The 25,671-nt window shown below is 38.3% G+C and overlaps 1 protein-coding gene across 5 annotated transcripts in view; it reads right to left on the bottom strand.

Annotated features, from left to right (window-relative positions):
- zfh1 (Zn finger homeodomain 1) overlaps positions 1-25,671 on the bottom strand; it is a 286,194-nt gene that overhangs the window by 194,120 nt on the left and 66,403 nt on the right. The window contains exon 1 of one of the 5 annotated variants that reach the window (XM_066293880.1): positions 8,671-8,821. The exons of the other annotated variants lie outside the window; for them this stretch is intronic. Within the exon in view, the coding sequence (XP_066149977.1) occupies positions 8,671-8,713 (43 nt within the window). The 5' untranslated portion in view covers positions 8,714-8,821. Of the gene's footprint in view, positions 1-8,670; positions 8,822-25,671 lie in introns of those variants that run through there. 5 annotated transcript variants of the gene reach the window in all.

The following is a 25,671-nucleotide window of genomic DNA, read 5'->3' as shown; positions in this document are numbered from 1 at the left end:
GAGCTGAGGAAAAATTTGTGCCTCTCGCGACCAATCCTCCATGTGCTGCCTTATAGGGAGTAAATTCACCTTGTATCACGCATTTGATCTAACACTTCCCGACCCAGTCTACAGTTTATTTTAATACCCACATATGAAGATAGTCGTAGTAGTGCTCAACTTGACATACATATGGCGATTTTTTTGTTAAAAATTCACCTTTATTATAAAAACTTAAGCTTAACCAACTTAAGTCTGGAGTTTGAGGATGCTACGTTGATTTTTGTTTGTTTTGTAGCCGTTTTTAGTCAACACGTTCGGAGGTTTCGTGAACATGAAAAAAACAGGTCCTCGGTTCGTCATTCAATACTTTCATTTGAAAGGTCTTGGACCATTGAACACCAAAGTGGAGTTAGATTCTGCTCTAGGAGAGTCTGGTCCTTTGTTAAGAACTTTAAAATATTGGGCGGCAGAGGTTAAACTTCGCTCGTACGAGCTATCAGGAGGAACTCCACATTGGTCGACCCAACGACACTCCAGATTTGACCGCTCCAGAAATTCTGGTGAAATTCCACAGAACTGCAGAAGGTAGACATTTCAAGAAGTAGGGTGTTCAAGTGTTCAAGAACAAGTGTACATCGCATTTTGGTCCAACAACTGGATATGAGAAAAATGAGCGCAGGATAGGTGCTAGGATTACTCACAATTGAACAGAAACATCACATGTGAGGATGTTTCAAGGGAGTGTTTCGCAAAGTTTCGCAGCAATAAAGTCGAGCTTTTGCGTCAATCCGAAACCATGGAAGAAATATGGGTTTATCATTTGACACCTGAGACGAAAAAGTTGTCAAGAAAATGGACCCAAAGAGAGGAATCGGTATTAAAGAAGGCGAAAACCGTGCTATCTGCAAAAAAGATCACAGAGTCAATTTTTTGTGGGATAACTTCTTTCGATTACTTCCCTAAAGGAAAATAATAAGTTTAAGCGAAGAAATTAGGAAAAAGCGATCGCGATTTGCCAAAAAGAAAGTCTTATTTTATCAAAACAACGCATCAGGTCACATTTCCGTCACAAAGATGACCAAAATCGATCAACATGGTTTCGACCTTTTTCCTCACCCGCCCCATTCTCCAGATTTAGCCCCTTCAGATTATTTTCTATTTCCTTGCGAAAATGGCATGCTTTAAAGAGATTTGCCAATAATCAAGAGATGGAGTCCGAGGTCGTTGTGTATTTTGAAACATTCGTGGCAGCTTTTTGCCACAAGTATGGTATAGAAACCACTGCACATCACCGGGAAAAGTGTGTCAATCTCATAGGAGTTTGTGTTGAGCAATAATGATACATTTTCTATTTTTCTTATTTAAGCGATGGATCTGGTACTTTTAGGATTAGCCTCGTATTTACTCGAAAGGGAGACTGGTCGCTTCATTTATGGCCGGGAAACGTACGTGGGAACACAACTGAACCGCATTAATATAAGCTTGAAGGGTAAATGCGTGACAATACTTAAATGTTGATAACCAAATATGTAGTCCCTAAGGTTCGACAGCTTGACCCAAGCGGCTTATAGCAGACCAGAGATTCTCTCAATGCTTAAACTTGCTTTAGGCAAACAGGATCGTTTTTTGGGGGCAATGATTAACTATTAATTTGTAACTTATCGGCATAAGCAGTTGCTACATGGGGAGGGGGTTGAGGAGTTAGGGGGATGATGCGCGAACTAGCAGAGCTAAAAAACGATGGTGCTTGGCACCATTTTACCATAACCGAGTTTAACAATGATGTTCCGGTCCTAATGCTTCAACTAAGTACCTTGACGATAAAAAATAAAATGGTCTACTAAATAAATTCTATTTTTGTAGGTAGAGAGCTCTGCTGGCATTCAACAAACAGCGTTTGGCCCGTAAATTCAATTCCAGCCCCCTCGTTAACAATGCTAATTAACAAAATTTATTAATTGATAAATTTCAACTTCAATGATTACTATCTGCAAATTTTAGTGGGTTTGTTTTATCGTCGAAATCAAGAGCGGGGCCATTTAATGACGTCAATAAATTCACCCCGTTATTGTCCGAGATTCGAATTGATTGTTTTCAGTTCTGCATTACGTGGAAGTCATAAATGGATTTATTAGGATTTAGTACGTGTTATCAGGTTTAAAATAAATTAAAATTGATTCTAAATGTCGAAACTCCGCGGTTTGCTGCCAGAGCTTTCTTCGGCTCCGAGAGCGGCTGGCTCATGTGTTCAGGTATAAAAGTAGACTGCCAAAATATTTTTAATTTTTATTTTCAGTCTACCTCAACTGAGGTGTTAGTGTCAGCTTTATTAATGAGTTTTGCTTTTTACAAATGGTTTGCAGAGAATGTTTCCTTAGAACATTAAGGCTGCTGCATAAGCGGCATCGCTCGTAAAATACTTGCTTATATGAGAAAGTAATTTTGGACTTTGACTTACCCGCATTCTTACACTTTTTCTTGGCCGAGACTGTGTTACCTACCTAGGATAAAAATACGCGCATTGTGATTGTGCAACGCGGTGTGGGACATCAAAAGAAGCAGAATCAATAAAGCAAAAGCAATAATATCCAATTTATATTTGCAGAATCTAATTTGTCTCTGGAAATTGTGCTGTCCCATTTATTCACGTCGTATAATTATAAATGGGTACAGTCCGAACACCTTTTTGTTAATCATATTTATTATTCGTGCAAATGTTGAAACATACGTGATGTTTCTGTAAATACGACCCAAAATTGTTATATTTAGGTTATTTCCACAATATGTTCCGATCCGTGTTTTGAATTTACGCTTACACAAAAATGCGCACCTACATTGTTTATGGGGGTTTATTGTGGCTTAAATTATTATGGCTTAAGGAATGTTGCCACGTAGTTACGAGAATGCGTATACATGTAGGTGTTGCACAAACATTAAATGGAAGGAAATTAAAATAGAATTTGCGTTTTTTTTTTTTTTTTTTAATGTTTTCGAGGGGTGCAACAGTGTATTTCCTGTGATGGTTGCTAAGCTGCACGAGAACTTTATTTGGATACACAGTAGATGATTACGAAAAAATAAGTGTTAAACCGGCACATGCATTCGTCCTCAGAAAAGTTAGACTTTCATCCAATCAGGTCAGCCTACTTCGGAATAAAGTGTTCTTGACATCGATAAAAAAAAAACGCTTTATATCGCTGTAACAATTTCAATTTTTATCAGCACCGTTAAGGAAATGTGAGCAGTTTGTTTATTACCCCCCACCGACCCCAATCTGATGCGAACTTAATCTCACGCAAATATGTAGTTTGAAGTAAAAATCTAAAAGAGTATCAAGTTCGAAATTAGTTTAAATAAATTTGGTAGAAAATCCAAAGGAGAAATACGGCATTTATTCATTTTAGAGGTGCCAACCAGTGCCGAATGTTGGAAGAGAAATCTTTTCGTTTACTAGGTCTGCCGGTATGAAATGAGCGCTATTTTGTGAAAATAAAACACCAATTTTGACAAGGAAAGCAAAAAAAAATTATTCAAATTAGTGACCATTGCTTCCTACAAATTTGGACCACCTTTCTGGCAATTTATGGACACCACGCCAATAGAAATGTGCCTCTTTGGCATCAAACCAATTAGACACCCAATTTTCTACTTCTTCGTAGGAATCGAAGTGCTGCTCAGCCAACGCGTGTCCCATCGATGAAGACAAATGGTAGGCCGAAGGAGCCAAGTTTGGTGAATATGGCGGATGGGGTAGCAACTCCCAGCCAAGAGTTTTGATGGTATCCTGAACCGGTAGTTGCTTTGTGTGCAGGTGTGTTGTCATGGAGCAAAATTACCTTCCCGTGTCTTCTGGCCCATTCTGATCGTTTTTCGATCAATGCATTGTTTAAATTAATCAATTGTTGTCGGTAGCGACCAGTATTAACGGTTTCACCAGGTTTTAAAAGCTCGTGGTGCACCACACCTTTCTGATCCCACCAAACACACAGCATTGCCTTCTTGCCGAATCGATCAGGTTTTGCAGTCGATGTTGATGGTTGTCCCGAATCGACCCATGATTTTTTTCATTTAGGATTTTGAAAATCAATCCATTTTTCATCTCCAGTAACAATTCGATGCAAAACTGATTTTCTTTCGTGCCTTTGAAGCAAAATTTCACAGGTGTTTTTCGGTTCTCCATCTGTCTTTCCTTCAATTCATGCGGCACCCATTTTCCACACTTTCGGATCTTTCCCATAGCTTTTAAACAATCAGAAATTGTTTGTCGTGCAACATTTAACATTTCTGCCATTTGCTTTTGACTTAAAGTGTCATCTTCATCCAATGTTGATTGCAGTTCGGCGTCTTCAAACTTTTTTGGTGGTCTGCCACGTTCTTCATTTTGCACATCGAAATTGTTATTTCTGAATCGTTGAAACCATTTTTTGCACGTTGGTTCTGGTAAAACATAATCACCATATGCCTCGACAAGCATTCGATGCGATTCTGTAGCACTTTCGTTCAAATGGAAGCAAAAATTAATGCTTTCCGCAAATCATCATTTTGTAGTACAAAATTCGACATTTTTGGCACAATGAAATAATATATTGTTGTTTGTTCAAGGACTTGACTTGTACTAAATATGTTTGCCAGTTTGCATACCAACCAAGCAAACAAAAAAAATGGTTTGTTTACAACAAATACCCTATGTCCGGACATTTATATCCTGACTCTCACTTCATACCGGTATACCTGGTATTAAAAAAAAAACAGTAAAATCCAATTTTGGGGTTACTTTCCTTATCGCCTTTGCGTACATTGAAAATCGTTAGTATCTCATGGATATCAACAGAACAGTGGACCAGAAACTTCCTATATGTACAATAGAGAACACATATACAGTGCTTGTTAAAAAAAAAACGGAAATTCCTGCGTAGCCTCGTTTGGATTTTTTATAGTTATGGTGCGCTATGTTAACTATAAAGTACTTTTTTTGAAAAACTTAATCATAGTGACACAACGACGCTTTAAATAAATGATGTCAAAAATTTATGGTATACTATGGAGGTCGGTAAAATCGCGTGTAAGGGAAGCACCAAAAAATTTCATTAATTTATGGAAACACGCTTTGCACGAACCTAAAAAGTTATGAAAACTCCTAAAATTCCAAAAGGGCAACATTCAAAAGAAGTCATGAGTTCTTTCGAAATTATTGTTGTTATTTTCTTTACATCGTTAAAGGAGAAATATTCGAGAGGTTCATGCAAAGGCCAAGCAGTTAAGGAACATTCTCTCAAAATTTGAGCGAAGTCGGTCGAGTAGTTTCAGAGTTATCATGTGCCGTGTGCGAAACTTCGCATTTCGAGAAAGACGCTTTTAAAGTTTTAGAGAGAGAAACGGCTGGAAAAACGTGGTGTATGTAAACTTACAGCGTTATTTTTTTTTTGTTAATCTGCCATACCAGGACCCTATAGCGGTCCTTCTTCCTCAAGGAAATCCTGTAATTCAGCAGTTTTCTGTAATCTTTGCGCTATTCGATCCTCCTTTGAGCTCGCCAAGCTGCGTCGGTTTCGACGCTTGATGCGATGGTCGTCCAACATCTCAGCCATCGTGCAGTTTTCACGTCCAATGACAATTTCCATGTTCTGCAAGGTTTCCAGAGCAAAATAATATCTTTTATTGAATAATCCTGAAGCCAGATATGTGGATAATTCGACTATTTTCACGCAGCAGTTTAACTGTTTAGAGGCCAAGTGCCAAATATAACCGTTCAAACTTTCATTGACGTTCTGTGAATGACCTCCTACACACCTTTCAAGCAGGTCTTGCCTTGATAAGTCCTCATATACCGGCAAAATATCAATTTGCACATCTTGGTGAAGAGGAGGTGGGTGGTTATATTTTTGCGGTCCGAGCGTCTCCACTACCTACACGCTCCGGCCGATCTGACGCCATCGTACTTTTTCCAAGAAATAATACAAAAGGAAACCCGAAATCAGTTTCACAAGTTTCATAGAATATTCTAGATATTTCTGCCGTTCATTTTGAGGGGAAAGAAGCTCAAAATTTTTTCTTCTACGTGTATTTCCCCTTAAAGGCGACTACCGAGCGGGCAAGTCTATAGGATGAGATTGAAGATTCGAACTGACTGCCAGCCACAGAATAAAATATCTACTTCCACACGTAAAATTTATATTTATCGAAGTTCTCAGGTCTCTGTTTATGGTATTGTGTTGTATTTGTAATAGCAGTCATGGTTCATGACTGCTACCGTAAATGATGATGACTCTAGTCCTTCTCGGTTTAATAACCGCTTTGCAGCGAAAAAAGCATATATTGTGGTGAATGACTGTGATTAACAAAAGTAACGCCTATTCATATGTAAATTTGCTAACTGAGTGAAAATTGGGTCCGAAAGATGAAAGACTGACACAGTTATTTACATACGGATGAATATGTATATTTGCAGCTCCAGTCATTTATCACATTTAAGAAAAAGTTTCTCGTTCATCGGCGAAGAGACTCAAAAGTTCAAACAGAAAACGAAAGCGGATGTTGGGCCACTCGGAGATACGTGCGTCTACTTATTATTGACCTCACCAGGTATGTGTGCGTTCAAAATGGTTACGCACATACCATGGGAACATCTATCCGAAGACGTACGCACATGCGGAGGCAGACTGGGATAGATGGAAGAAAAAATGTAAACCCCAAGCAGGCATTAGCTCAGACTTTTGTGGAAACACCCAAAGTTTCCGCAATTTCGAGGATAAGTTTGGGATATCCAGGGCAACTTCGCCATGCATACCTGCTCTGATTTACTGCACAAAACTTTCCATGTTTTTGACATGGAAAGTTTCGTGCGGATGAACATAACTGGAAGGAAAAGTTCATGGCGTATACTCGCAAAAAATATTCAAAATAGAACGTTCAAGTACAAATGAAAATAGGATATCGGGCAACCCGGAGACGCACGCTTTTGCACGATCTGCAGAAATGCGCAGCTCGCGCAGACCCAGGCCTGATGAAGGCAATCGGCAGAAACATGTGCCGTCTGACTGTCATTTCTACCAGAAAGAAAAAATAAAGTTTGAAATGAGAGCTCAAACCGACGACTGCGGTACTTTTAAAACGGTTTAATTGGACGGAAATCCAAATTGTCATGAAAATGTCCGAACCAAAATGATGTTAAAATTCTTTTTAACTGGAATTTGTTTTTTTTTAATCATTTATGAGAAAATGTCAACCATGTTAACATTTTTATGCAATATTATCAAAAAATAATACTCGACAAAATTTCAATGTTCTTCTCAAATTCTTAATGTATATTCGAAAGAATTGTTCGACTTCAGTGTAGTAATTGCCGGGAACAATGGGAGCTGAATCAAGCTTATTTTAAAGAAATAGTTCTAAAGGCAAAATGTGTCAATAATCTTTAATGCACTCCCTGTGCCAAATTTAATTGTTCACTCTTAAGAATCCGGACACCCGTATAACTCGTGCCAGGTCAAAGCACAGACATAAAATCACAAAACGTCAACCATGCTTGAAAGTTTCACAAATTTATGTGGATTTTACTAAAACAATATTAAAAGTTTTATATGACTTGGATGTTTCTTGATAGCTCTCCGTAATAGCATCTTATTTTATTTTCTCCTGGCTTTTAGTAGGCACGCACTGTCTAAATGTACCATTTAAAATCATTATAGGTATGTGATGCCAAATTTTATTTTATCTACAGCCTGTAAATACAAAACTTGAAGTAAATTATCTTTTCCCAGTTCCTGAAGGTTATTTTTATAACTTCTTGTGGATGGTAAACATCATTCAACCGGCTCCGGTATAAACCAGAGGGGGTTCCGCGACATTTTAACATCGAACAATTTATCTTCTCACCTTGCCAAGTTTATAGTTAAACCAGTAATTTACACGTAATGATGCTTATGGGGATTAATAACATATAGTTTGTCAGTATTTGTACGCTTTATGCTACCGGGTAATGTATGCCCGACGTTACGAGAAGACCAGGTTGACAGGTGACAAATGGTCCGGCGGACGCATTCTTTCCTATATATTCGTGTTTGTCTAATGGGCCTCAGTCAATAAATCAATAAGTTGACTGCAATTTTTCAAAATGACATACCATTCGCCCGTGTCCTGAAATTACCTTTTTGTCTTCCCAAGCAAAAAATTACCTTACACCAAGCATTTAAATTTAGATCGTTGTACATTGGTCCCAAACCACCAAAGTCATCTACTAAGGCCGCAATTGCACAGATTTAAACCAAACTATTTGCATTTTAAACTCAAATATTGTTTGCGAATAGATTTAGAGTTTCCCTTTAGGGGACCCTGTATATTTATACGCGCAGAAGAGATTTATTAATTGTGACTCCACCTGGAAAATTTATTTTTGGTACCGGAAATCTGTTGTTTGTATTTAACCGTTTGACTGATGGGTGTTTTGAATATGTTGCTCTTGGGACTATCGCTAATTCCTGCCTTTTAGTGCGATTAAATTGATCAGTAAAATTGAATCAGTCTGAGAAATGATCCAGTCAAAACATTCCAAATCGCATGCGAATCTACTTAATAGATGGCGTGCTATATGTGAAATCATCATGTTTGTCTTCCTCTTTCGGATAATTTATAAACAGCAAACGTGAATGTGACGTTACGTATTAACTTCCAGAAAAAAAAAAACAGTACCTGCTGGGAGTATCCTGCGCGTATTCTGCTGCTTGAACCTCATCTTTAAGGGCACTTTTCACTGCTCACAGTCACTTAATCCCAGAAAGTCATCACCATCAGAATCCGCGACAACAACAGGTCAACAACACGAGAAGAACTACAATCAATAACGAACCAATGGAGACAAAACGCAGTAAAACTTGATAACCAATGTTACTTCTTTAATATCTCTTATCAGCTGCTTTAAATTAATGGCTCCTTATGGATCTATTTGTAACCTAATTTGTGTATGTGTGATGATGTGATGAACGTGTGTGTTTTTATCAAATTACAAATTAACACATATCATATGTCTATTTTGCGAGTGTAAGGATTTTTAGGTCATAACGTGTGGCCTTTTTTGGACCTTTGTTTAAGTTTATCGATTGAGACCAACTTTTGATCTGATAAGTATGAATCTTCCACCTTAACGCTGTAGGGCAGAGACTGCCGATTTAGCTTGAGCGTCAGAATAGTTCTACTGTCAATGTGGGGTCTTTTATGGAATTTGGTTTTTCAAGGTTCCTACGCAAATTTACATTTTTTTTGCAGAGGAGAAAAACTCCAAATATCTCAAAAATTCCCTAATAACTACTTAACCAGGGCGTGTTGCATGCTCAAGGTAAAAAGCTTTTCGGTGCTTATAGAGAACGTCTTTGGAAGCCGGGAAGTACGTGCGTCTCTCTTCAATCTCAAGAAATCTCAAACAGTTCACGACTCAAAATTTTCAGGAGGTTGAAAATCAATTTCCAAACTTCGAGCTTTTGTTTTCGGGAACCCATGGAGCGATCCTTTCGTATTTCGTTGGACGTGTGTTCCCTGCTGCGTCTCCTTTTTCTCCCAAGGGCTTGGAGGTTTGTTAGACGCCTCGTTCGGGAACGCGAGCGAAACTTTCTTGAAAATTTTCAAAAGACGTAGGTACCCAATTTTTACTATTTTTCAAAACTGTAAGCGCCGGAACCCTTGCGGGCAAGTGCATTGGAAAGGTCTAATTAATCCTCTTGATGTGATCTGCCATTCTGCATTCAGAGCGTTGCTCCATTTCAGTTCTGGACATGCGGCCCCACCTTCAGTACTAATTTTCGCGGTTTTGAACGAAATGGCTCCGAAATGGATAGTTTTCAAACTGACCAGAAGGTCTTCAGGGCAATGCGTTTTGTCTCGAAAATGACGGTTATTCCGTGTTGAGGATGGTTCACAAGTGAAAATAGGTAATCGGGCCTCTTTCGACCGTTAACTAAAAGGGAGAGTTTTTTTATGGGAAGGGACTAGGCGGCGGATGTTGGACATGTAGAGTAATCAAACGCAGTAATGGCATTCAAAATTAAAAAGTTCTGTTCCGCATTGTCCGTTCCCTCTAAATTCTGGGTGCATTTAATTTCGCCCTGTCTCAGCAGAACGTGATCTCGCCTGTAAACCTGCAAGCCTTTCCCGAACCTCCGTAAAGCCCTTATCGGCCACCAAAGGTGGAACTTCGATCTTTCGGCGACACTTCACCTAACCACTAATCCTGCTTGCGTCCACCGTTCAGGAACGGGATGTAATTCCTGCTATCTTGGATTGCAGGAGCTGCCTCGCTTCGCACTTGACTGCCCCTGTATCCTTAAGGGATTTCACGTTTCGAATGGCGCGGACGATTGACCAAATAGACTTTCTATCGTGCCGCTTAGTTTACTAAATTGGTTACCTTCCAAGTCGTTTAAAACTTGAACTTTTCTCTTGCTTTGTCACCTGCGAATTTATTACTGGAAAAGTTTGCTGAGATAAATTGACCCCTTTGTCAAGGGGCGGGGGAGGGCTACACCTTGTCAACCGCGTGATTAAATCCGGCCGAAGGGTGACACCTGAGTACATTGGCTGCAGGCAAAATGGGCAGTAAAACTAAATGGAATTACCAGGGGAATGGTAAAGCCGAATAGTTTAATCAGAAAGGGGGTGAAATAAACTGTCCCTATTTTATTTCAAGACCGACGGAACGGCGATAAGTCTTAATATGGACATATCTCCTCGGTGACTTCGAAAGCGGATTATTTTCCTGGAGAAATGTTGTGTGTGAGAATGGCAGAGGGAACACAAAACAGCAGGTACGTGATGTGCTAATAAGGGGCGGTCGGACAAGTCGACTGACGCCTTGTGGCGGTGGCTGAAAGTGTGGAAATTACCCCATTTATTAGGTAAGGGTGCGCCACCCCTGGCTCTGACACTTACCTCTCCTTCGCACCTGCTGCCGACGTCGGGTTATTATCGAGAAACCCCCAAAGCAGAACCGGATTCTGGTGATTCGAAGTCAATTAACACCTACTTCCTTTACCTTGTATTCAATTCCCGGGACGTGGGGAAAAATTCGGCCCACGGGGAGATCTGCTCCAATTATTATTATACGGTCGGTGATAACGAATGTCGCCGATATTCTCTAATTAAACGATAAACAGCGAAGCACCTAATTTGAGACAACGTAATAGGTTTATCGGAATATTAGAATAACAAGTGCATCAATAACTTCTTAGAATGATGAAATAAGGTAATGGATAAACAGAATAAATGAGCGCGTACAAGGAAAGGTTATCTCCAGAGGTTTACAACTGGGTGATATTTTTTACTTTCTTGTTTATAATCATAGGCAGATACAAGGTCTCCGGTAACCAATTTACTTACAACGAAATATATTTTTCTTGCCAAGCTATCGGTGAAATGGTTCCGTATTTCTTGATGTTGACGAAACACTTGATAAGGAAACTCCTATGAATGGATTTATTTTTTTAATTCCAAATTCTAACAAATCGCTAAATATTTATCTTCGTCCAACCCTTGACCTTTACGTAACGACATCGTTACTTCCAAGTACCTCGGAGGGAAGATGTCGATTTGGAGAATTTTCGCTGAGAGTTCGCCAGGATCAGAGCGAAACTCGCCATTACAAAAACATCGAAGCTTGGTCTTCCTCGAATTGCATCTCGTTCTCCTATAATTTCGAACTCAAACTTCAGTCCAATCCATGTGAGTTCGATACTATAGAAATTATTCGTGTACAAAGCCTTTCGAACTCAAACTCGACTATCCTGAACCTATAAAGGTGTGTGTCCATGATTCGCGAATCCTGAAACGCTGATTGACGGAATTGATTGGAAGATTGGTACGTCACACTACGGCTATTTATGCAACCAATTGGGGGAGGGTACTACTCGTATTTCAACTAGTGAGTTTTTGTGGAAAGAGCGACGCAACGTGCCACTTGATGACGCGGGTTTCATCAAAAAGGATTTTTTTTTTAATTTTGCTGCACAGTAAAGAAATATTGAGTGAGAAACTGGCACACACCGCAACATATTCAAGTTGAGTTCTGCCAGTGTAGAACCATAGCAACCGTTGTTATGCTGAGCTCAACTGAATTATGAAAGAAGGTAGCTGCTTTCATTATGTAACTAGTTGCGAAATGACTCCAATTTAGTGACTTGTTTCGATTTTAATAACTTTCAGTTTACTCGCCAAAAAAATATATTTTTTTGTTATTTGTCCTCAGAGTTTTTCTTCTTCGACTTACCTGATGGACCTACTACGATAGCATCCAAGAGATTTAAATGAAATCATGATGAGTCACAGCTAAAACACGCACTCACACCAACAATGTTGGTACCATTCGGTAAAAGCAAGGCTTGAACCATTCGCAATTATTTCCATTTCTATACGTTGTAGGTACCAAATAATAACATTTGCCGTGGGTCGTTCACCTAAATTCAAATAAAACCCCTGGGATATGATTTTTATGATTGTTCCGAAAGGTCCTCTTTATATACGTTGATGCAAATCTATACCTTTATGAAATATTTTATAGAGAAATGTAATTTGCACCACTTGTTTCAATGTGCAAATTTATGGAAAACTATGCAAGTGCTTTATAGTGGTGTCATGCCTTAATGCTTGCCCGCAATAGTATTGAGGATTTGAAGAGTTTAAATTAAAAACGAAAGACGCGCGGACCGCCATGAGGCCTACAAAGCGGACGGTGGTGAAAGAATCCTTCGTCCAATGTCCATTTTATAAGGCCCCTAGTTTACTTTTATCCCTGCACATACATACCTATTGTGTGTTTTTATTCTTTTCTTCCATTCACGGTTCACCTATACCTTTCTTTTATGGATATTGTTTCGTATTTACGTATAAATCATCCAGAAAACCGCCCGGAGGATATTTTGCGTACGATTTCTACCGGTGCATATGGCCATAAAATGTTTACTGATCGCCTCCTTTTGAGATCATAAAATTGGCCAATTTTTGTCTTTTTGGTATAAACCTACTAGTAAGGCCATATAAGTCATTAATAATAATAATTTTATTTTCAGTGGAAAACGCGCTGGAATAACAAGGCAATAAATCGAAATAACTATGTGGCGTTAATATTTTCTGTTGAAATTTGTACTGCTCAATTTTCTTCAATTTTCCGCACTAATTGGTCCACTACTATATATTTCGAGAAAACAGCCTGCAATTTGCTTCGCACTTAGTAGGTATAAATAGCCCACTAAGTTAGCCAAGGCAATTATTTAAAGCTTCGAAAGTTGCACCTCGGAAGTGCAAAGTTTCACCTACCCTAAGGTGGGCCTAACAGAAGTTTAATCCCAAAGATTGCGGCATTGATTCAATGTGACCAGAGCAAAGTTCCGAGAAGAGGCTTAAAGTTAAACTATTAGGACTGATTCCAGCTAAGCCCGAATCCGGTGTTGTTTCAGTTAGACTCCTTTGGGAGAGCATGATCTCCTGACATCCCTTTTAGAGTTTTCGACCTCACATTGGCGTGCAAATTCACCCTCCGACCAAAATTTGTCAGGGAAAACTCCCTTTTTATGCGGTTTCAGATTTTCATCACGGCCCATGAATGGAAATTATTTGATGATTGATTGCAGAGGTAAGCATCGAGGGATAACGGTGGTATTCATAATCTCTACCTTTATATTCGGGGCCCCTCTTGGAATTTAGAGCAACCGTCTTTTCAGGGTAATGTAGTCGTTAAACATCAGCCTTATAAATTGGGTGCCATGTTTACATGTTTATTGTGCCTATGGATCAAAATAAATGAAGCGTTTTATATTTACAGGGGAAACGTCATGTTAGAATTCGGCAAATTTACATAGTTTCTCAGCTAAACTGAGCCTATACGGATAATATGCTTACTCACTGTTTTCTATCTTAGTACTTAATCTCCCCTAAGCCCTGGCTCGTCTTATTATACAGGTTGAAGAATCTAATTTTTCGATAAAGCAGCAACAATGCCCTTTTGTGTCTTATTTACGGATAAGATCAAATTGGAGGACGATTTATGCTCGAACAACAAATTGTAAATCCCGGCACCTAATTGAATTTAGATGGTCCCTATTCAGGGAAACACTCGCCGTACTGAGCCATATTTGATAAAAGTGAACAGTTTAATTCGAGAATCGATTTTCGGGATGCTGTGGGGGACTTATCAGGTACCGGTGACTGGCAGATGGCAAAGAGGGTGACTTGAGGTGGAATACAATACATCTGCATTCAGACAAAAGGGTATTTAATTCCTGTCCGCCACCCCTACTTGTGTAACGCATTTACCTCGCCAGATGTGGCACGAGCTTAAAAAATTTAATTCTCCAGGCGAAAAGCTGTTCCAGCATATATTCGTTTCATCCAAGTCATAATCTTAGTTTTAAGTACTATCTGGAGCCGGTCTTACCTTAATAATCCCTCTGGAAATTAATTGAAAAACTGGAATTCAGACTCTGACCCAGGGATCGTAAAACGGTCTTAACCCGATATCTCCTTCTCACTGGAAAGCACACACTTTCCACTCCGCTGACTATCTTATTACCTTGGAATTTCCTGGGAGATGTTTACCTGCAGACTAAGTTAGAGGCTGGATCTGAGCCGAATAATATGTGTTTAAGAAAGAAACTGATACAACCTTCTAAAACCTACTTTTCTCTGGATGAGCTTGGAGCAAGCATTATATTGTCGGTTTTTGGTGATTTAAAAATATTTTTGTTATTTATTTATTTTTCAGAATTTGCTTTCCTCAAGGGGAAAAGTTCAAGGTTGGAGAGCATTTCTCTTGACACATTACAAAATTCCCCTTTCCTCTTCACACTATTAAGTCACTCCGCTGTTCTTTTTTTGTTGACTCAAAGCTAATCTCACCAAATCACCGTTTAGCAAGGTCAATAGTTGCGCAATTGTTGAAATTTCTGCTGAATACCTCTTCAAATAGAATTAAATGGGAGCGCGCGTCATTTTTGCTTCGAACTTCAAACAGTAGCAAAACTGTTGCACAACTGTTACCTCTGCTGAATGAGGGCAATCCAATTTACTCATGGCTGAAAATTAGATGCCATAGAATACTATGTGATGTGTTAAAAAATTTTAAAAAATATGCAGTGGCTTCAAAATACAGATTGATATTGAGGAATAGTTGGAACCTTTCACATGTAGTTTGGCAAAGTTCAAAGGATGTTTACACATGGATCATTACAGAAACCTGATCTAGAAATTGCACTTCCTGGATTTTCATAGAACACCTCGAGCGACTTCTTTTGACTTTCGTATGAATTTCAAAATGTTTAAAAGGGAATTTCCTTGATTTTTCCCGAATGTGAGTCACGGTATTGAAGGTCTGCAGTCACTACCCTGCACCAACAACTGCCAGAGGTAAGGTCAAATCTCTCTTTGTATTTAATCGCGACACTGTTTGGAAAATACATTTAATTTTACTTTATATTTTGATATTGGAGGTATTGCCAGAAATTTAGAGTCAGTGCCGTGCAAATAGCGAAAAAACATATATATAAAAAACTAACCAATTTTGTAGAGGTCGCAACATGCATTGATGTGACTCTATCTCAGTTTATAGATTTATTGTGATAGTTAACCACATCTTTGATCGATCATTTCGTCATTTCACACTCAAGTGGGTTTACGGCAAGTAACTGTAATTTCTCTTGGCTTGGAGTAGGACGAAGATATTTGCACCCCTGTATGATTTATTGTACTATTTGCTTGGTATTATGCGATTATATGAGTCGTTGGTGAAACGAATAAATTGATTAAACGTCCATCCATCTTTTCGGACCGTTGAGTTCACACACAGTTTTTAAAATTTTTTTCATTTTGGAGGCCGTTTTGAAAATCTGCACCTTTTTAAAGCATACGTAAAATTTTTGACAGATTGACCTTTGGCAAATGTAACGTCCCCACAACGTCCAAATTAGTCCTTCCACATCAATCCAATCCAATCCCGAAATCCGGTAAATTCGGGTGAATGAAACAGCCTTTGGGGCCTGTAAAATATGAAAAAATTCCCGAATAATAACTGTGGGAAATCGGTTATAACACTCGGTAAATCCTGACTTATTTTCTGATTAACATTAATATTTCGATAGTCTAGCTATTCATATATTACCGAGTCTACATATTCGGCTTCGCGTCCTGCTGTCCTCAAATAAAACAGGGCCAAATAGAATAAAACCGCCCTCGCGTAATGAATGTATTCGCCGGTTTCGCAATTACATAGTTTAATTTGAATGTAATTTATAATTCCGCATTGTCATGCACGTGATGTTCGTCCAGTTTGCTAAATGCACGGGCATTTCGTTCGTTACACGGCAGAGGTAAAATTTAGATACGGCTGGAAGCTTTCGAGCACGAAATACTGCGCATTTGCCACGGGGATAGAATAAATTTACGCATAAATAAATCAAATCATCCAATGCCTGATAAGACAAAGAGAGACGTGATCTGGCCATTTAGTGACCCAATTTTCAAAAACGAATACATTCGATCGGGGTAAAAACGCTTTTTCTTAATGTCAAGTGAGCTAAAATCGGGCGAGCGGGTAGGCCGTGGAGTAGATTTCCGAATAACCCAAAAGGCTCTCCATGATTTTCACTTCGCACGTTGGAGAGTGCCCATAAACCGTTTGTTTCTGCTTGAGAATTCCTTTTGTTTATTAGTATTCTTTTATTACCTGAGAAGTGAATTTCTCCGAAACCGAGAAAATACGGTGAGGGGGCAATAATAGGACCCCGGAGCAAATAGGATCCGCGTCGCCACTTAACTGTAATATAATAATTACCTCTGCTTTTCCCCTTTTTCTCTGCCGAACATTTTTAATATTCCTGGAAAGAAGAATGTAAATAAATTGTTTATCCTGGAAATTAGTTTCGCGCCTTGGCGTTGATGTTGCTGTCTGGATATTCGACGGTCTATTAATTTCAGTCACGTATCTTAACGTCGCCCACCTTGATATATTAGAGATGACAGCGAAATTGACAACGCTTTAGAAAAAGAAGATGAATTGTGTCGGTGGAAATTAAAAGTTTTTTCCACAGAGGAGGATATTCAAGGGCTTTTAACAACGTCTCGCTTGTTTCTCCTTTGGTTACTGTCATACGCCGCTTTCGTCCTCGTTTCGCCATCAATTTCTCAACATGGCGACGAGAAAATTGCCCAGGAACAAGTCGAGGCGATCGTTCATTGAAATCAAATTGGAAATTCGATATTGGTAGCGAACAAGGGTGGAAAACCCTGTGTATCCAACGCACAGTGTATACGCTAAACAAGTGCATCTTGATTGCTTTGATCTGCACGCAGATGCTGCAGTATCCGGTGAACGTTAATAGCAATAGGTGAAGACCCCTCGGATACGGTGACTCATTCGGCAATCAAGGGGTCCATGTGTAAAGACTGAAGGTGCTGGAGGCTTACGATGGATAAATACAAACCGGAGATTTCGTCTGAAAGTGTCCTCTGCGTTTAGGTAAAGGTTTATGTGAGTGCGATTAAGAGGATACAGGGCGAACACCACACATTGGGACTTTGTAAATTACAAGAGTTAGAAAAGGGTTAAATGGGGAAAGTTTTAGACAGTCTTGTGTCAGAAACTTGCAGAATTAAAAACTCTCGCCTGATTCAACCACCCTTCCAACTTTGATTGATTGGGAGCTAGCGATGCAACAAACTATAAAAATGTCCTGTGTGTCCTCCTCCTGTGTTTGCGTTTCCGAAATTTGTTGAATAAAATCTGAAATTTCTACTCGTCTTATCAACTCACTCTTAGATTGCGTTGGGGCACCGCAAGTTTTGAACTGTTGATGTGAGCTGAGCGCAAAAGGAGATTTACAATGTCGACGATACGCACTTGACACACTGTATCATCTGCTCAAGAACCCGCCAGCCTGCGTCAACGTCCTGTAAAGCACCATAGTAGGTTCTAATATGGACCTTGTATCTGATCACCTCCTAATGGCTGCTGGCTACCCCCGGTATGACAAGTGGATTTCGATTAAACGAAAAGTGGTTATAAATGAGCGCATATACATCATACAGGATTAAGGTAGAGTTTTCCATTTGCAATGCAAACACTATTTTGCCTTAAAGGGTTCTACTCCAATTACACGTATCAATTCAGGCATCCAATTTAAATATACATGATACAGTGCAGACTGAGCTGAGAGGAGAGCAGATGCTAGATTATAGGGTCAGATTTAAGACTTGAAAAATTTAATTGAGTATAAAAACCTGTAAAGTTTTCAAGAGGATCAATCAAAATTAGCGATTGGCTATTGCAAATGGCGATTTTAATCTGGTTTTTATTTATAGGAAAAAACGAATTAAAAACTTAAAAATAAAACCTGTTTGATGTGTGAAATTTATTTCGAATGTGTGACCCATTTACCCGATCCGCGCACTCAAAATTAATCTCGAATAAAAGGATTTCCAGACTAATAAACATCAAAAAATAAAATCCAGGTTAGCTTTCTTGGCTTAAGGTAAACATTTTTGCGGTGCCGTAAAATTGAAAGCTAATTTATTGTTCGCCACCGTAACCTGTATTTTATATTAGCGGCTGTCCATTTGGACATAAAAATAGAAAAAGACGTACTTCCCGGCTGGGTTGGCCAATTCCCAAACACCTTTGTGTTCAGGAGAATTATAAAAATCAGCGACGTAAAACAGGTGACATTAATAACATCATTAGAGCTATTTCTAATTTTCCCGAAAATTCTACGGATCTACAGAATGAACATCAATTATGCCGAGTTCCCCGCCTATCAGCGACAACATAATGTAATGTTTAAATAAATAAATAGAGCTGGATCACTTGACGCTGGTAAATAGAAATACATCGGTTATGTCCTTTTGGGGGCAGTTACCATTATCTATAACATCAGGCTGTTTTCAAATGCAACCTCCACCATTTTAGCCTTTGGTTTCTCTTCATTACTTGAGCAATTTCGACATGGACGTACACACATATAGGCACCATCGTCATATCGAAATCGTACAATAAAATCATGGTTCGCACCCCTTTTCTGATTGAAACCCCTTAGATGCTCGAAATTCCTTAACAGTACTCGAAGGTGAACAAAACACTTCTGACCCAAATTATACTGGGTCAGGTTAATACAGGGTGATTCATTGGGAACGGGACATGGCAAACCCGAGATAGGGGACACCAAAATGTGACGATTGGACCCAACGTGCTTTATACCAATGTTGCGTGCTTCAAAATTGCGGAGCGTTAAACGTTGAAATTTTTGTTTTCGCATTTTTAATTAAATCTTTGGATTTTCATAGTGTCAGCAGCCAAACTGGTATACTAAGGTTTTATAAGATGCCAAGTAGGGATTTTGATCTTATTTTTACGTAATTCTTGGAGGGTGCTAGTCATAACCCACCACTTCGGTGTAGTTGGTCGTATTTTTTTATGAGTGCAGCTGAAGTCAAATTCTATTCAGTATGATGAAAGAGTGTCGATTTTTATTCAAAAAAGGTATTCTCGATTGATCCTGATATCTCTCTTTGTTTGCGAGATTTTTACCCATAACGCAGTTCGCGTTGTACCGTTTCAAATACTGAAATCGTTAAAAAAATATTTATAAAAAAATTGAATCTTTTGAAAAAATGAAGGGTCATTAACAGATGAAAAATAAGTCTTATTAATACAAAATCATTTGAGCAAAATCAAAAATCGGAGCGCGCATCTTAGCAGAGGACAAATTTTCGTGCGTTGGCATTGTTACTTTCAAATTGCAATTTTTTATTTAAAGACAGCAACTAATAAGAAAATAGTCTAATTACTTTGAAAAACTAAGGTAACAATAGCTAAGTAATGCGTTGCAATGCGAGTGAACCATAACCACGACCGTTTTCGAGTATTTCAAATGGTACGACTTTAATCAGCTTGTGGGTGAAAAAAACATATTTTTTGACTAAAAATAGGTGCTCTCTCGTTATATTATATAAACTTTGACCTTAGTTGCACTTATACAGAAATATCACCAAATACACCGAAGCGGTAGGTTGTAACTAGCGCCCTCTAGGAACTACGTAAAGATTAGATCAAAATTCTCACTTCTTACAAAACCTAAGTATACCAGTTTTGGTGCTGATACTATGAATACAAAAAAACTAATTAAGGAATTTTAAAATAAAATTTTAACCTTTGACACCCTGTAATTCTGATACTCGTAACGGCGGCATAAAATACGCTGCTTCCCATCGTCATATTTTAGTGTGCCCTCTCTCGGGTTTCGCTTGTCCCATTCCCAATGAATCACCCTGTATTCAAACACGTTTCTGATGTACTGAACGCTATAATCTGTATATCGCAGATTGCAGACAAATTATTCGCATCATTTCGAATCTTGCGAATTCGGTATTTATCGGAAGAAATGAGAAATGGATCATACACGATATCAAGATTATTCGGTATAGACAACGCCAAGCTTTTGACACGAGGTCGCTCACGTGCTGCTGGGAAAAATGGCTTGTATTTATGATTTTAATTTTAAATATGCTGTTTGACGTATGGCATTTACGTAACTTTTAAATGTGAGTTGGTCACCCGTAAGTAAACCTAACTCTTCACCCTTTCGATCGATTTCTTTTTTATTTATTACAATATAAAAGTAAGAACCTAAAGAACGGCTGAAGAATAAAATTACTTATTATTTTTTTAAGGATTAATATTCAATGGTCAATAATAATCCATTCAGTTCCATCGACTCATTACCGCCTTAAAGCCACGATCTCTTCATTTAATTCGAGTGGGCACTGAAAGAAGAGTAATACAAGATTAGCCCGCCAATATTTAAAAGAGGGGGGAATCTTATTAAAACTTTTTCTTCTTTAAGCGGGTGCAAATTGCCTTTGACATAACCCATAAAAAGCCCCCGTTTCGCCAAGGTGTTAATGTTTTAAGTTGGCGTTTGTGCTTCGAGGAAAATTCATTCAGGAAATTAAATTTTTCCGTAAAGAAATAAGGTGAGAGGTACGTTCTTTCTGTCTGTGACGGTTCTGAGTGACGTCTCTAATGGAAGAGCAGATGGTGTGAATGAGCAATTTGGTTTTAATTTTCGCAGGTGCCACACAACAACGGATCTCGCCGCCGACGGTCTTGTCAAAGCCATTCAAAGGGAAGTTCCCTTTTTAATGTTATTTACAATTCCAGGGGCTTTCTGTGTCGGGATCCGCAATGTATGAAATTAAAAGGAAATTTGAAATTATTTCCTAAACGTCAATCATTCTTATGCAAAGTTGGTTGATTTAAATTGCGCGTACGAATCGTACGTACAATTGCCTCTACCTAAACATTACAAATAATAAGTTCATTAAGGGCAGGGGGAAAAATCATTCCCACAGGACTCGATCTGAAAACGTTCATTACGCACGTCGCCCGTGGCTTCAAAGAGAAAAATGCCACGTGGGATCTTCAGGGGTCACGTGACCCATTCATCGGTAAGTATCGGTGCTGATTGACCGGCGGTTACCGCCTGAGGTAAGACACAATGGCCGGTAATAATGAGAAAGGGGACTTTTATTTTGTTTAGCTCAAAGCTGATCGGTCCCTTATGCCCAATGTATACAGCGTGTCCAAAAAAGGGAACACTGTATTATGCCGCGGTAGGTTCTTAACTTTGCTAGTTAATCAAGCCTTCAGTTGATTGTAACGACTTTGAATTTTTTTTTATACGGCGAAACAGAGAATATTTTAGGAAACGCGAAAAACAGGAAAGGTAAATGCAAAATCTTCGTAATATACGTTAAAGTTAATGAAACAAATTAGAACTGATCTCAAACATTGGGAAAGAACGATCTTCACGAGGAAAACTTATCTATGACATCATATACAGTGATTGGCAGAAAGTACGCACCATATGGGATTTTTTTTTTTATTGAATTTATCAGAAAATTTTGTCCGTAAAAGTTTGTGCATTTTTGCAAATTCAAAACGTAGTTTACAAAATTTGTGTATCTCATTTCATATGGAGCAAATTTGAAAATTCTGAAAATAGCTCACGAGTAAAGTACTTTTATTTTTAACTTTAGAGGAAACGTGTATTATGGAAAGTTCTTTAGAATTAACACATAAACCCAACAGTGAAGATTCAAATTTCTATTCTATAAAACACTGTTTCGATATTTTTTATGATTTACCCCGCTTTAAAATATGAAACAAATTTGTTTAAAATGTCGGGTTTGTTACAGAGAGAAAAAATGTAAAAATACATATATTGTGTCTAAAAATTATTTTAATTTAAAATGCAAATATTATTATATTTTTTTATCTAGGGTAGACATTTTCCCAAGAACACCCTATATATTAATTATAGACCTGGCCAATTTTTTTCTATAATCTTATAATTTCAAAAATGAAACCATTCTATCTTTGTAGGTTTGAGATAATTGCTGTTACATAAATTCATAAATTATAAATTATATACCTACAAAAACATACATAAAAGATAAATAAGATTACTTGTATATTTTAATCCTCTCTGAAACGAAACTGGCATATTAAATAAATTTGCTTTATTGTTTTTATATGGAATAAATCATAAAAAAATCCGTAAACTTCTTTTTTAAGAATAAAAATTTGAAACTTCATCATTCGATTTATCTCTTAATTCTAAACATTTTTTCACAACAAATGTTTCCTCTAACATTAAAATTAAAGGTACTATATTTATGAGCCATTTTCAAAATTTTCGAATCGCCCCCATATGAAATGAGATATACAAATTTTGTAAACTGCGTTTTGAGTTTGCAGGAATGCACAATCTTTTACCAGGAATAACATTTTCTGATAAATTCAAATTTAAAAAATCCCATATGGTGCGTACTTTCTGCCGGTCACTGTATAATATCGAGGGGAACAAAAATGACGTGCTAACCAATCCATTCACACTTACCGCCCCAATTAAATGATGCTAAATGGCCACCTCCTACTTATACCTTATCTTTAAGCTCCCAAAAAATACTGTTCAATGATATCCTATAAAACTACATTTCATTAATTAGTTTTTAGTTGATTAAGGGAAAACTAATCTAAACACTATAAAAACATTCGAAAAAGAAAAAGCCATTTAATCATTTAATATTTAATGCTATAAACAAATAATATTTAAAAACTCGATAGAACTCTTAGTAAATTCTGATATTTGTTTGCTTTGGCTTATTGCTATACTCTACTACGTACTATATCGGTATGAAGCATTGGGAAATGAACTTATTTCCTTATCGTTCCGCACGTAACCAGTGGGAATTGAAAGTATACGGAAATCATGGGTCCTTCGATAAAATTATGTAGATTCCGTAACAATGCGATATTCCGACTATTTCTACTTAAGATATAATGACTAGCTGTCCTTAATTCAACTGTTAGTTAAGTTTTATTTTAGGATTGATAATTTCCGCATACGCCAGCCAGTCGTTATCCGACACAGGTCACTGCCTAACTGGATATTGCAGAGTGGGTCTTTAGAGAAAAAATATCAGACTGAATTTTAAAAGTTTATAACTACGCCCCAACAAGATCACCAAAATTTAAAGGTGATGACCGAACTTTTCGGTAAGGTCAATCTCTACCCAGCTTAATAATATCACACTATCTTTCACGGCCAGACTTGTGGGAAGTAAAACGACATTTTCCTCCTGCGAATGAGGGAAGAAAATTCAATTAATTATATAAGAGGCAAAGAAATATATTGTTGTATGCGAGATAGTTCCACCTGTAAGTTTCTGCTAAACTTTAGATGTGTGGATCCAATTCTTCAACAACCTCGAGGTTTTTACACCTTTAATAAAATAGAACATGTGCTCAGATTATTGAGTTCTTAGACTACTTAAGCTTAAAGACAGCCAATTTAAGTATTATGCAATACCAAAATTTATAGAGTGGTACTTTCTCAGGGCGGCGATCCCTTTGGATCATGGTTCCCAAGCAAGCAGAGCATGAAAGAAAGATCGTGTGGTAAACGTACCACATCGTTCTGTTTTGGTGCACATTATTTACCACATGTTTTCCCTGTTTAACGTTACTGGTCGATTTGTCGGTTGGTTGGCTGGATGGTTGGTTGGAATGGTTGGTGTTGATTGGAATGTTTGGCTCTATCGCATTATTTCCATATTTCTCCCCGTTATTCAGTTATACAATTCCAGTAGAACAAATCTCCAAAATGTTGTACACACGATGAAGTACATTAATCAACATTTTCAACAACATGATCGTATGTTATTTTTAATCGGCTCCCTTTTTGTGAGATATTCGTGGCCTTCTCAAGCGGATTAAGCACACTCCTCCCATGTCATTCTAGTCGAGGACCCCATTTTGCTAGCATAGAAACCTCCTTTTTTGAAATTAAAACCTTGCCCCCATTCGGACATTGAATAAGTAAATTTAAAATTTCTATGAGACAATCTGCATCCAGAGTCCAGGTATGTACAACATAAGTCTCCACGTATGTTACGGCATATTTATATTTTTTTCTTCTAGTTTTTAACATGTGTCCTCCATTTTATAAGTTAAGCTAGCAATTAGAGAAGCAATTTGTGCTGAAAGAAATTTTAAAATAATTAAAACTCTTGCAAGGAACAATCGAAGACAAACGCCCCGAAATGACAATAAACCTTCACTGCGGTGCCCTTTGACTTTTTATGTCCTTCTTTCAGCTTACGTCGTTTGCTTTTACCAACTGGAGACTAATGGATGCCCTAACGACTTTCTACCTTTGTGCGAGGTGAACAGAAAACCTGCTACCTAGCGCCATTATTCTTTGTCTAATCGATTTGCCTCAATATGGAGCATGAGGGCGCCGCTTTTTTGTGCTCAAACCTATTCACTTTCAAGTCAAAGATATATCTTGTCTTGGACGGCCGCAACACAAGGAAGAATAAAAGTCTAAAAGTATTTAATCAAATATCGCCAAGAAGCGACTTTCAGGAGATCCAGACTGGTTGCCAAAGATATGCACTTAATCCATTAAAGTCCATAGGTCTAATGCAACCTGCTTTGATGTTTCACTTAGCGTTCTCGTCCCTTTATTGCCCGCCTCATCTCTAGCATCTTCAACTTACTTTGAATAGTTTAGAGGCTGGAGGCCGGCCCTGTGACGTACTGATCAAGCACACAGGTTTTTTTGCAGTATAATTTTTTTTCATGTCCAAAAAATAGCTGGGTCCTCAAAAGGCCAGGACTTTCCATAGACGGTATTACCGAGGTCCCAAGCAGGAATTGCCACGAAGGGGGGGCCCTTTAATCCTATCATCAATCCCGAAGGTGCACACACCTCAAGCACATTGTTGTCGGGCAGTCCGCCGTGCATAGGCAGATTACAGGCTCTGATTAAGGTACACAATGGTTTCCGGGGAACAAAGGGCCCCTTTTTGGCTAGGGTGGCCATTTAAATTGGACTCAAATTGGTTCCAGGATTGACAGTTGGCGATGGGCGCTAGAGCGTGCCAAATTCCCGTCTCTTAGTCGGGATCGCTGTTTTTACCGCACCGGGATTATTGGTTTTAGATAATACGTCACGCTGTGGAGGGTGTTTTTATAGCGGACAATGTGCTCGGATTTTTGGGATGACTTTTATCGACTGTCATAAGCCGTGTGATTTGGACTGCAGTCGATACTGCAACCAGGAGGAAAAATTAAACAGTTCTTATTTGTGCCGAAGA

Source organism: Euwallacea fornicatus, chromosome 20 (genome assembly GCF_040115645.1).
Source record: "Euwallacea fornicatus isolate EFF26 chromosome 20, ASM4011564v1, whole genome shotgun sequence".
NCBI classification, from domain to species: domain Eukaryota; kingdom Metazoa; phylum Arthropoda; class Insecta; order Coleoptera; family Curculionidae; genus Euwallacea; species Euwallacea fornicatus.
Note: the sequence above shows the minus strand (reverse complement) of the source record. Positions and strands in the feature narration are given on the sequence as shown.